This window comes from Plectrocnemia conspersa, unplaced genomic scaffold, assembly GCF_051122295.1.
Source record: "Plectrocnemia conspersa isolate PC_06_02 unplaced genomic scaffold, ASM5112229v1 ptg000012l, whole genome shotgun sequence".
NCBI classification, from domain to species: Eukaryota; Metazoa; Arthropoda; class Insecta; order Trichoptera; family Polycentropodidae; genus Plectrocnemia; species Plectrocnemia conspersa.
The window spans coordinates 23,663,500-23,677,006 of NW_028277176.1; the positions used below are offsets into that span (position 1 = coordinate 23,663,500).

Genomic DNA, 13,507 nt, shown 5'->3' on the forward strand with positions numbered 1-13,507 from the left:
GATCTATGATCCTTCATGCGCTTTTATTTTGTTTTTAAATGCGAGACAACGAGACGTTCCTTCTCAACATAAAACTGCTTTTAATTGTTTACGAAAAACATTTGTAAATAAAATGTTTGTGTATATCAAATTCGTTCCAAACATTATTATCTATTGTATATACAATAAATTAGATAAAATCATGTATTTAAAATGTTCCATTATTTTTTTACTAAATTAGTCCAATCGCAGCTCATTTTAGTTCTGGTAATTTAATTTGACAAAACATTGGTTGATAAAACGACTCCGATTTTATTAATAATATTATATATTGAAGCTAATTTTGTTTCTCACAAACTTGATTTAATTGAAAAATAAATTAGTTTTTTTTTCACATGAAATGAAAACATGGAGAATTAGCCATTAGCGATAATGTACTTTCTGTAAAACCTACGATAAGAATGATTCATTCTTTATCATCATGGATTTTGGAACACATGCATCACATTTTTTCAAATTTTGTTACTGTATAAGCACGTGATGAATTTTTGTATTTATTCATTTTGAGACACAGGTACCTCATTTGGGGGGTGAATTTGCTTAACCTAAATTTTGCCATAAAAATGTGTTATTTGTTAAAATAATGAAACACTTCTCAAAATATATTTGAGAAGTGTTTCTCAAATTTATTTTGAGAAGTGTTTCATTATTTACTATATTAGCTATAACTTGGCGGATGTTGGTTTTTAGGTGCTCAAGCGTTTCGGGCTTATCGGCATAAACACCACCTTAGCGTAACTCCACAAAAAATACGACTTAATTGCATGATCTTAGCGGCCAGTTGACGTCACCAAAACGTGAAATAATGCAACCTGGGAACTTTTCGCGCAAAGCGTTCAATGTTTCACCCGTTGTGTGGTAAGTTGCATTGTCTTGTTAGAACAACATGACTTCCACATCAATATCTTCAATTTCGTGGCAAAAATAATCGGTTATCATGCGCTTATAGCGATCACCATTGACTGTTACAGTCCGACCTTCATTGTTTTTGAAATAGTAAAGCTAAATGACGCCGCCTAACCACAATGCACACCAAACAGTCCCATTTTGTGCGTGAAATAGTCTCTCGTAAATCACATGAGGATTTTCCTTACCCCATATGTTGCAAATTTGTTTATTAAAATACACAGAAAGGTGAAAATGTGCCTCATCAGAAAAAAATTCTTAGAAAAATCAGCATCAACCTCAGACTACTCTAGCACTCAATCTGCATAAATTATTCGCTGTCCATGGTATCTGAGCTTCAGTTCTTGTGTTATATGAATTTTATACGATGTAGGTGTAAGTCCGGATGCAAAATGCGCCAAAGGGAGCCATAAGAAAATCCAAAAGCTGCAAACGCCGACGAATCAACAATTCCAGGTTTTCGGACACATTTTCACTTATAGCAGTAATGTTCTCCGCTGAACGGGCGCCATGCTGAGGCACAAGCCATACCTATCTCCAACGCTTCCAGTTTCTTCAAAGATTTTTAATACGTTACGAATTGTTCGCTCAGTAGGACGATAAAATTAGCCATAATCTTTTCATAAATTTCGAAGCACAGTTCATACAGAATTGTTATTTAAGTAGAACAATTTAACAATTTTATTGTGTTATGCGGTGGTTAAACGATCTATTTCGTAAATGTGTTGTTGTTAGTTATGTAAAGTATGATGTCAGGCATCTGGACAGGGAGATAATTTTTGTACTTGTCATAAGCGCTATTTTCCGTAAACGATAATGCGTTATATTGAAGTACACACAATCGACACGAGAATGAAAATTAAGGCTATAAATCAGTGACATATTTAAAAAAAATAATAAGCCATTGTCACGAGCGCGCTTAGTAAACGTGGCGGTTCGCAATAAACTGGCATAAACTGACGGATATGAAATATCAGAGGTGGGTGAGGGGGAGAAAGATAGCGGTCAGTTGCGCTCCACGTATTTGTGAATCATTTTCGTGAATAAAAATAAAAAACGCGCCTAATAAAATAATAATCGTTTAATATTGCAGTAAATGCATTTATTAGAAACGTTAATGCTTAATAAACAATACAAATTAACGTCCTTCAATTTTCTGTAATAAATAAAAATATTTTATTTCTTATTATAAAAACAAAATTAAATGAAATGCAAATAACGTCCCAATAAACTTAAAAATGCTTAAACGCCCAAAGATTTAATTTACATTACTTTTTTTTATATAGTTACTTAATGCACTGTCGTTTTATTAATTTTGTTATTTGTTTTATTTTATTAATTACTCTATGTTAGTAATTTGTAAAACCTTTTTTAAATTTTGCAATAATTTATTGCGTTTGACCGATTTATATGTTGTTATGGCCAATTCTTAAACGTCATTCGAGTGACATTTCAGGCGTTCGGGCCGTGTAGAAGGTAAAAGTCCATGGTTATTATTATATCAACTAGTTTATTATATATATCTAAAGAAATTTAATTGAAAATATGATTTTTAATAATACAATTATAGTAAAATTCAATTATACATCACAACTCTTGCAACTGCACTGTCTTTTATGTTAACATCTTCGGCACAATATATTATTTAGACATATTTTTGTAAATTTTATTTATAATCGAAAAATTGCCTCACTATTGTTCAATTTGTACAATTATATATAATATACTTTATGATTTATCAGCATTTTAATTCATTAATTTAAACCTAAATTTAGCTAGTTGCAGATATTTACGTAGTTATATTCATTGGTGTTAAAACGGTAATCTAACTTCTACTCATAAAAATTACCTTTCAATATTTGTTTACTTGATTTTAAATGTTGGACTAATTTTTTTCTTAAATGCATCTCGGACCAAAATATTTCCCGAAATTACCATAGGTTAAATAAAGTCATAATATCACAATTTTCAAATCTTAAACATTTTAATGAAAAAATGTTGAAGATTTTACGCATCTTTATTTGAAAAAAACACACATGAAAAATATTTTTTTCAAGTTTAATTTGACTTATCCTTGTATGTATAATAAATAACCTCTAATAGAGGATTATGAAAGATATTAATTAACAAACTAATATTTTTCAGATTTTCTTCGACTAGTTGCTCACCCCGATCTTCAAAAATGGGTGAACGCAAAGGACAGAATTTATACTATCCGCCGGACTATGATCCGCGCAAGGGTGGAATAAATAAAGCTCAAGGAACACACGCGCTCCGTGAGCGAGCCAGAAAGCTGCATTTAGGCATTCTGATCATTAGATTTGAGATGCCTTATAACATCTGGTGTGACGGCTGCAACAATCACATAGGAATGGGAGTGCGATACAATGCCGAAAAATCTAAAATCGGAATGTATTACACAACGCCTGTTTATAAATTCAGGATGAAGTGTCATCTATGCGACAACCACTTTGAAATAAAGACAGATCCTGGGGTATATTATTGACTTATTTTATATAACGATATTATTTTCTGTAATATTATTTAATATTTTATTTTAGAATCTTGATTATGTTATAATAACTGGTGCTAGAAGACAAGAAAATAGATGGGATCCAACAGATAATGGTCAAGTAGTACCGGAGACTAAAGAAACACAAAAGAGACTATTCGACGATCCTATGTTCAAATTGGAACATACGTCAAGTGATTTACAAGCTGCCGCTGAAGCTAAACCGCAAATTTGTAAATTATTCAACAGAAATGAAAATGTGTGGAAAGATAGCTATGAAGCTAATTGCTTATTAAGAAAAAACTTTAGAGTATGTATTACATTCTTTTTTAATATATTATTGATTTTATTTTATATTTATTACTATATGATTTTAGGACAAAACTAAAGAAATTAAAGGAAATGTATTAAAAGACAAAATGTTGCTTTCAAAATCTTCATTAGATATTCCTTTACTTCCGGAATCGCAAGAAGATGTAGATTTAGCCGCATTGTTGTCGTTAAAACCAGCTTATTCAATGGATGAGAAACAAGCCGTCACCAGAAGAGATATAATCAACAGTCCAGCTTTACCGAGCTCCAGTGGATTGATCACATCTTTCGGAGGATTAAAGAAAGAAAAATTGCTTAGTCAAAGTAAAATTTTAAATAGAAATACGTTGGGAATTAAACCAAAATCAAAGACCAGTGAAATTGCAGTGACAACTGAAATTGAAGAAAACTCGGAAGCCAATAAGAAGCGAAAGGTTGAGGATGGAAGTGAAAGGATCGAAAGTAAAAAGAGTTTATGCGATTACGATTCAACTTCGAGTTCTGAATCATGACTTTTTTATATTGTTTATTTTTGAAATAAAACTTCTGAAGAATATATCAAAAACCTTTATTGAAAAATATAATTCAATTTAATTGCATAAATCAACCATTCTGATATATTGAATGTAACGGCAACATGATAAAAAAAACTATAAAGCAAACAATAACCATATGTATATATAGTCAAAATATAGTTTTTATATTTTATTTTATTATATTAAAAGCTTTGTTTTAATTCTTCAGTTGTTGTGCAAACGTTTTATTATGATAATTTAATTAATGCACCATTTAAATAGCGTTTCATATAAATATAACTTACATTAATTAATAACAATTGAGGTTTTTCTGCCCGAGTATATATTATTTCATACTTAAATTATGATTTTTTCACATTGAGATATTTTTCAGCTATTTTTGTTGTGTTTAACAAATATTTTGATATAATTTTAAGTTACGATGACAAAATAATTGTCTTAATATTACTTAATAAATATATTTAAAATTATAGTCATATTTTAACATTCAAAGTAAATTTTTCTAAATAAATAACAAAGCTAAACAATGTTTAGAGCTATTTAAATATAATTATAATAACACAATTACTATTATATAATTAATATACTAAAAATAAAATAATACATTTATAAATAGAAGTTAACATGCTTTAACGATTTTTAACCATATACTTTTCACCAACAATTCATTTCTTTTTTTGGCAAATTGACTAAAATATATCGATACATTCACTTCATTCATCACATGCTTACAATACAACGATAATTGTAACGATCAATACATATATTTGAATCTAATACATAAAAAAAATAACACATAAAATTTCTTGCCACAAGTCATGAATAATTTCTGTTTAATGAAAATTGTTAATTAGTTACCCCCTTATAGTTTAAGTTATGTTGTTTATTGAAAGATGTTTCTATCAAAACAAATAATATTTATTTCTTGTCTATTGTATGTTCAGAATATCTGACATTATTATCTTTTTTCAGTCAATTGTATTATATATAAATAAAATCAATTAAAGTTTAATCTTAAATAATATATAATTAATATAAAAAACAGATAAAACTATGTATTAACTTAGAGATACATTTCCTTATGTTGGAAATTCTTATTTTTTAAATTGGATTATTGATAAGTAAATGTTATATATTATTAAGAAATTACTTATGACTTGAGAGCAGATATTTATCTACAAATTAATTTACACCTGCGAAGGGCAGTGTTTATCTTCCATGTTTAAAATAAGTGCCGATTCCACTTTAGACTGCAACCATTTCAATACTTCCATATCTTCGCATTCAACTATGCGCTCATTGTTTGAGAAATAGTTGACGTTATCATCCTATAAAAGAGTAATTTTTTTATACATGTGTTATGTGTACAAATAAGTTTAAAGGCTAGTAATTCTAATGTCAATAATATAGTATAGGGACTAGTTGATTTTTTATGCCAATATTATTTTTTTATTTTATTCACGAACAGCAAAATTTCGTAGAACACTCCGTTTCAGCCCACTTGCGAATTTCCACTGAATCCTGTCAAAAACTCTTGATAATGAAGTTACGGGATATAATACAATCGAAAAGGTGTGGTGAATACTTGTAAAGGATAGTAGAAAATCATTTAGAAAAAATAATTTACTTGTTTAACAACAAAAATCAATTTATTTTCGCTGATATTTGGAACGCCTATCACATCATCGATTCTGATAGCCCATTCGATTTGCCAAGGACTGCCTGAATTGCCAGTTCTTATGAGGAATATGTGCCTGAAATTATATAAATATGTTTGATATGTATGAACATTAGATATAATTATTACAATAAATAATAATTACTGCATTGTGAGCAGCAATGTGACTTTAGCATTCGTGGTTAGCGCAGCGTGAGCCAGATACACATCCGTATCGGCATAGTGCCCTCTTTCTAAAGACGCTAATAGTCTTAAACCAAGCGCTTGATATAACGAATAAGGTTTTATACCCTAAGAAAAGGTAGGTATTACAATTTTTGATTGAATGAATATTTCAGATCAACTTACTTCATACGGGTGGCAATATCTTGGTAATCTAGCTCTCAATACAATCGGTCTACCGCTTTCTGCAGCACGTCTTAAAGAATCATACATTGTAGAAATCGTGTTACTACCAGATTTGGATCCAAAAACTGCCACAGTTCCTCCGCAGTTCTTTACAACGCCTTCGACACATTCATTTCTTCCGCCTGAAAAATTATAAATAATTATGCTCAACTTAAGATATGATGTATTGTGAATTGCTATAATATTTTTAAGATAAATAGTGAGTAATTATGTTATCATGCAATGTCCGTTACCTTCATTCAACGTGAATTCTTCGTCTGCCGTCGAAGAAGACAATTATGAAAACATGAAAAATACATAACATTCCATTAAAATGATCAAAACAAGCATTGTATGTTTATATTTTTTTAATTAATAAACATGCCCTGGTAAAACATTGTAATTACATTCTCTTAAACACACACATTGTTAGTGAACGATTATTTGTTAAAAAAAGAGAGTGAGTCAGTTGTTAAATGTAATAGATCAGTGCCACATTTTTGTAGTAAGATGTGCTCGCATAGTATTAAAGAAGGAAATTAAATACACACATTATGATGTATGTTTGGGAATAAAATGTTAATTTGTGTTTAACATAATAAAATGAAACGCAAACTCTTTTAACAACAATACATGTAACGTATATGAAAATAAAATAACTATAAAAGAAAGTTGTAACATGCTAAAAACAATATTACGGAAGATATTTGATTCATGAACATTATTTTTGTAATTTAACTCGCAGGTGTAAGTCTTACATCTTAAGTTGAAATATTGTGCGATAATTAAAGAAGATCTACTCAAGGAGTATTATAACACCAAATAATGGCAAAATACATTTTTAGCGAAACGGAGTGAACGTTAGACAATGCAAAAAAACTTAATATGATTTTTTGCGTAGGCTCGTGTATGTTTGTACAAGATTATCTCAAAAACAAATTGTCTAATTTGTATGTTGTTTTTTTCCATAGATACATATTGTTTGGAAAAAGTTTTTAAGTACAAATCTCCCATAAAAATATTTATTGCGTCATCAGCTTGCATGTATGTCTTGCTACATTTTGGATAATAGCACGAAAATGTCGGGTATTTAGTGCTATTATTTTATATCTTTTAAAAGGTTTATAGTGTCATAAAAAGGATTCAATTTTATTTATTGAGCAGTACTACACTAGCAAATTTCGGATGAAAATTATTATGAATAGTTTTTACAATGACGTATGTAATATTATTTAGTGTATATCAAAAAAAGTGTATATAAGATTGTATAAAAACTGCCTTGTTTTAATGAAACTGCATTAAAGCTTTTACTGTAGAACCAATTTTTACTAAAAACATTATTCTACACATTTAATAAAATATATATCGACAAAATTTGATAAAATCCATTGCATCTATATAATAGAACGCAAGAAAATGAATTTTTAGATCACTTAAACCTCTTTTATTCATTAATGTTCAAATCAAAGATCTTCTATATACATTAATATATAAGCAATATAGAAAACATTAAATAACCATAGTTTTTAAATACACACGTATTCAGACCATAAAACTAACTTAATGCAAAATAAAAAAAAGATCTCGTTTATTAAACTTTTGACTAAAATGAGATCCAATTATAAATAATCATAAAAATATTGAAATATCAGAAATCTACTCACCAAATGTTGGTTTAGTTATAATACCACCAAGTCCCAAAGTAACACTCATTATATAACTTTGACTAGCCAAAATAGACGATTCAGGTAAATCGCTGTTCTTTTGAGTACCATATCCTGAAATAAACAATGAAATACATTAAAAGGCACTCTTTTACATTGCTTCTTATTTATTCATACCATATTTTCTTTTCTTTTTATAATCGTCATCAAATGATAAGGTCGCTACTAATTCTCCCAAAGATTGCGACAAAAGAGATTCCATTCTGTTTGTATTTCCGGAACAGTGACCGTACAGTGTAGATGCTCCGTAAGCAAGACGGTTGGAAACTTCTTCAGGTCCTTCAGGTATTCCCTAAATTGGAGTGATCAACATGTTAGATATTTTAAATACGATAGTGTGATTATGAAAAGATCATACCACAAAAGGTTCATAGAAGAAGTTGGTGATGGCTTTAGAGAAATCTGCTAATGCATTATAAGGATTTCCTAGAACGTCCAATCCCAAGATCAACACGTAAAACTGCTGTATGACTTGAATGTAATAATGTTGATAAGCGTTTGCTATTACTTGCGAAGAAGACATTGTTTGTCCCAAGACTTCATAAAATGACATTCTAAAATATAGTAAAAAAATATATTACAAGATGAAGTCCACTGTATAATATAATATTTGAGGTTTAGCCTTTTTTTGACCTAGAAATATAGATTAAAATTTAAAATAAATGTCTCCTTTAAAGCACTTTTTTAGTGCTGGCTTTCAAGAATTCGAAATGGTGTAAATAGTAACATTATATAACATTTAAAATTAGTAGTGAAAATTATGGCTAAAAATATGCTATATAAACTATCTAAAATTTGTATTGGAAAGTTCTACCATGGAAAGGTAAAACATTAACTGCATCTCACAAATTTCACTAAAAGTTTGTAGTGCAATAGAACACCTCGTTGCAGCCTGCGGTCAGATATACCCTAAATTTTATACAAAATACATATACACAATTATTATAATAATTTAAGGGGCGACATTTTAAGAGACAGAAAGTCAAAATCTATGTCAAGAATCGCCTGATTTTTTTGAATTACCGCTTATTTTAGTCAAAACTAAAGACTCATGGAAAGCGTGAACGATGTTACTTTTTTATAGCATACCATGAAAATCAGAGAAATAATGTGATAAAGACGTAAACTCATTAATAGGTATACGTAATACTTACTTCAATTTAACACCTTTCATCTCTGTCAAGAAAGAGCTCCAAGAATTGAACAAAAATTCCAATAGATCACTATTGAACAACTTAGGTCTATTCTCCTTCTTTGAGTTGGTTTTAGATCTTGAAACTACGTTTTCTTTATTATAACCCCTCGAAGATAAGCTCAATTGGAATTTCATTGGAGATAGATGCATGTATTCTATTATGGCAAGTCTAGAATTATCAATCGACTGTCTCGCTGCTACGTTAGTTATGGGAACGTGAACTAAAGCCAAATCAGCTCTCAGCCTTAAAGCTGGCTTTTCTTCGACAGTCCATTCGTTTAATAAATCAAATATATAGTTCACGAAACCTCTATCAAGCTGAATGCAAAACTCTTGTACTAGCAACTTTATGTATTTATAAACATCTTGATTAAAATATGGTCTATTACGTTTCAGACTGATGTATTCAATGCAAGGGCGAACTCCTACTTTCTTCGCTACGTTTACAGGTATTATAGCAGGATAAAGAACGGAAGGGAAAACTGCTTCGTTTAACTGATTATCGATTTGTAAACGATGCATTTTAAGATGGACATATGTCTGATTTTCAGATTTGCGGCACTGCAGCCACAAAGCCGGGAAGTAAGTCCTACGTAGTTCGGCAAAGACCGGTTTGGTCATCTGCATCTTTTCAAAGTCTATATGTATGCATTCCTTGGGTTGACTCTTTTTCTGCTCCGACTTGAATCTGTCTTCAATCCATGTAGTCAATTCTAATGGTAGCAACTTCCATTTATGAGCAATACAGATTTCCCACTTGGCGGGTGAATCAGTCAAGCTAATGTAAGACAATTCTTTAATGCCTGTGCTAGTTTGCATGCAGATGGAAAAACCGATACCAGTAAGCGATAGAAATATTTCATAGTTACACTTTTCGGAGTCTATCTTGTGTCTGTATTGATAAGCTATTCTTTCCTCTTGGGTCAACATGAAGACTCTTTGATAGTTTTCTAAATATGACACCCAATAAACTACAGCTTTATCTTTTCTCGTTTTGGTCGCTTTTGAATTGGCTTTTGATACTTCCGAAGTGTCCGAGTCTTCGCTGCTTGATGATTCCGGTTCTGGAGATTTCGGAGTAAACTTTTTGAGTGTTGATGATAGTTTTGAAGTGACACTGTTTGTATTCGTTGTCGAAGATTGTTTGACTGTGTGGAAGCTGACTCGAACTTCTCCGAACCTACACATGAAATATGAATTAAAAAAGTATATTATATAATACAGTGGTTCCCAAACTTGTTGATTATGCAAAAAATACATCATTATTTATATTTGAATCTAGTTATGGAGTACAGTTTGCAAGATGGCAAAATGTTATATTACGAAAATGAAAACACTTATCCGGCTATATCTTAACCTGCACTCCGTCACGACACCTTGCACATTGACTCAGTGTTTAACATACCATTTCTAGAAACAATTAAATGCACTTCTTAGTCGAACAGTTGCGCTCTTTCATCCTACTTTTAAAATAATAAATAAAAAATCGATTTGATCAGTGTTTAACGAATAATATACACTATGAAATGATTACTGAAAGATTATGATTTGAGAAAATCCGCGCTCGTTGGGTGTCAAAGTAGTTATATAACAGTTGCGAAATCTTTATGACGTTGTAGTCAAGAAACTTAAGAGGTGTACAAAATGAATTGTAAGTCAATCTTAAAATAAGACGTTTTTCTTATACGTATAAGTTAGAAAGTATGCTTAAATTACATGAACTTTGGAAAGCCACTGCCCTATAATAATATTTGTTTAATTTATTACCCGTCCTTTAGAAATTCGGCTTTGAATCCCTTTCCTTTATTATTGTAAACATTCCAGAACAGAGTCCTTTCCTTTGTAGGATCATCCCAAGTGTATAACGCTGATTGATTGGGACTCAATAGAGTGACTTGTCCTGAGTCACTCTGATTTAATTTTAAAAATATGTCTTCGCATAGATTGTCGACTCTCACTGGAGAATCACCAGGCTTGTAATTCATGAAAGTGATGGTAAACGGTTTGTCTATTCCTCCGACGACGTTTACGCAAATGCCGGTCTGAAAATAACATATAATCGAATTATACAATCGTAACGTTATGAAATAAAGAGCGAAAGTACAAAAAAACTGTGAATTTGTCATGCACGTGTTAAGTGGAAAAAATAGAAACGTGATAATTAATTCTTTACTTATCACTTTTGAAAAGTATGTACATATATATATATAGGGGCAGAGGCGGAACTGTTGAAATTCACAGTAAGCCTCAGCTTTCACTTGAATAGTCGCAAAAGGAAAATATCAACATGTCATTGGTGTTCAAGTTGTGTGTGTTTTTGCAAATATTTATCTTGTGCGAATCCAGAAGTGTTGATATTAACAAATCGAAAGAGTGTGAAAATTTAACTATTACGGATAACGTTGTTAAAAACGAAACCGATCATATATTGAAACCACGCAGCATACCAAAAGTTAAACAATTAGGACCCATTTATGTTGACAGTGAAGAGTTTTATGCTGACAGTATTCTATATGATACCAGTAAGGAAATATTAGATACACCTCCAATAAGAAGCGTAAGTATAATTTTATTCATACTTTTTGTTTACAGAACTTAAATCAATACTCAAATCTAACTTTCAGATCCAAATTAATGATGTTACAGAAAATAAAGATGATAAAACTTTTAAAAGAGAAGTCAATGAAATATATAAAAATAATGAAGTTAGTATAAATTACTTTTACTGTTTGACTGCCATATAATGCTATATACTTATTATTATTTTAGAGTTCTGAAGATGTTTTCACTGAGTTAAAACCACCGAAAGAATTAATTGATATAGCTGAAAAGCGAATACAATTAGAAGAGTCTGGAAAACTAGACGAAGAAGTAATAATGATTTACTTTATATATTTATTATAAATTATGAATAATTTTTTAATAATTTTATTCAGGTTATTGTTGCAAAAACTACACCTGCCACGTCTTATGGAGTGCCATTTTCTTCAGTAAGTTAAATGAAAATAATATAAAATATTTATAAATAATATGTTCAAGTATATATACATATATTTTAAGGTCGTTGGTTATCCAAAGATAAAATCAGACTCGAACTCAGACAAAACTGTCAAAAGAAGTCCTCCAGGAAGATCGTACGGTATTCTTGACATTAAGGTAATAAACATAAATTGATAAGGCATAGTATAAATCAGCATTATTAAATTATTTTCAATACAATAGTCAACTCCATATCCTCCATACCATATACCATCAGATTCTGATAAAAAATCAGAAGAGCATTCTAAAACTCCGCCTGCAACATCATTTGGTGTACCAGATACTAAGGTATTATATTTTTAATTATTTAAATTTAAAGATCAATCATTATTATAAAAATTAATATTTATAGATAAATCCTGAAATTTTCAAGCGTAACATTCAAGACAATACTTTTTTTAATGATGTCAAACCAATAGGCAAAAATTTGACTTCATACACAGCTCCAATGAATTGGGTATTTAAAATAATACTATACAATTAAATATTAAATATATATAACACAATTTTTATCTTAGGTATTAGATTTACCAAAAATTAGCTCGGATTTTATTTCAACTTTCGAAGTTCCAGAAGTAGACATTAAAGAAAGATTTAATGCGAGGCGTGCCAGAAGCGATCAAGTAATTTACATATTATTTTAAAAAATAACTATAAAGTAATAATATATATTTTTAAATTAAGGATAAAGAAACTACTACTAAAGGTCATAAAAGTTCCGAAAATCTCAAAGAACCGACGATTGTAGATGTTCAAAAATCGATTAGTTCATCTTTTGATTTAAAAGGCAAAGGACTTCTAACGAAGAAAGATGCTTAAATATATTTTTATGATTTTTATATTACTTAATATTTTTATATGTAAATAAACATTATTATGCAACATACCCCTTTATCCATCCTTAGAACAGTGTTGTGAATTGATGTTATAGGAAAATGTTGTGAAACCAACGACGAATCTCTATATTTGCAATGCATTTTCATTGAATCAGTTTCAGGCCAAAATGGCACACATAGAGTTGGAGCCAAATCCATCCAAAGATCTGCCCTTTCATTTTCTTCCATGAATCTCAAATACTTCTTGGTTTCGTTTGAAACCAAAAAGTATGGTAACAGAGTTACGATTCTCGTCAATTGTGGGCATAATTGAGAGAGACTCACCTGTCAAAATCAAATTGAG

The 13,507-nt window shown here is 30.1% G+C and overlaps 2 protein-coding genes across 6 annotated transcripts in view; one reads left to right on the plus strand and one right to left on the minus strand.

The window, feature by feature from the left end:
* Positions 1-2,360: 2,360 nt before the first annotated feature.
* LOC148228659 (coiled-coil domain-containing protein 130 homolog) lies at positions 2,361-4,325 on the plus strand. 2 transcript variants are annotated; one of them, XM_088199946.1, is made up of 4 exons: positions 2,361-2,421; positions 3,091-3,439; positions 3,507-3,767; positions 3,835-4,325. In XM_088199946.1, exons 2-4 carry the CDS (start codon positions 3,128-3,130, stop codon positions 4,279-4,281), a joined length of 1,020 nt encoding a protein of 339 aa, XP_088056072.1. In that variant the 5' UTR covers positions 2,361-2,421; positions 3,091-3,127; the 3' UTR covers positions 4,282-4,325. The 2 variants fall into 2 exon arrangements, with proteins under 2 accessions (XP_088056072.1, XP_088056074.1); XM_088199948.1 differs by lacking the exon at positions 2,361-2,421 and adding an exon at positions 2,519-3,021.
* The window catches only part of LOC148228660 (intermembrane lipid transfer protein VPS13A-like), a 28,782-nt gene continuing 19,140 nt past the window's right edge, over positions 3,866-13,507 (minus strand). For 2 of the 4 annotated variants that reach the window (XM_088199942.1, XM_088199943.1), the window contains 11 exons: positions 13,216-13,488; positions 11,057-11,331; positions 9,249-10,469; positions 8,453-8,648; positions 8,212-8,386; positions 8,035-8,148; positions 6,625-6,648; positions 6,332-6,513; positions 6,129-6,274; positions 5,933-6,059; positions 3,866-5,633 (listed from right to left, as the gene is read on the minus strand). In XM_088199942.1, the coding sequence (XP_088056068.1) occupies positions 5,493-5,633; positions 5,933-6,059; positions 6,129-6,274; positions 6,332-6,513; positions 6,625-6,648; positions 8,035-8,148; positions 8,212-8,386; positions 8,453-8,648; positions 9,249-10,469; positions 11,057-11,331; positions 13,216-13,488 (2,874 nt within the window). In that variant the 3' untranslated portion in view covers positions 3,866-5,492. The other 2 variants (XM_088199944.1, XM_088199945.1) reach the window with 2 other exon arrangements.

Bases quoted from the DNA above. Each gene is read 5' to 3' on its own strand.
- LOC148228659 (XM_088199946.1), top strand. From the start codon at position 3,128: ATGGGTGAACGCAAAGGACAGAATTTATACTATCCGCCGGACTATGAT. The intron at 3,440-3,506 runs GTATATTATTGA...ATTTTATTTTAG, and splicing joins AAATAAAGACAGATCCTGGG to AATCTTGATTATGTTATAAT. The intron at 3,768-3,834 runs GTATGTATTACA...ATATGATTTTAG, and splicing joins TATTAAGAAAAAACTTTAGA to GACAAAACTAAAGAAATTAA.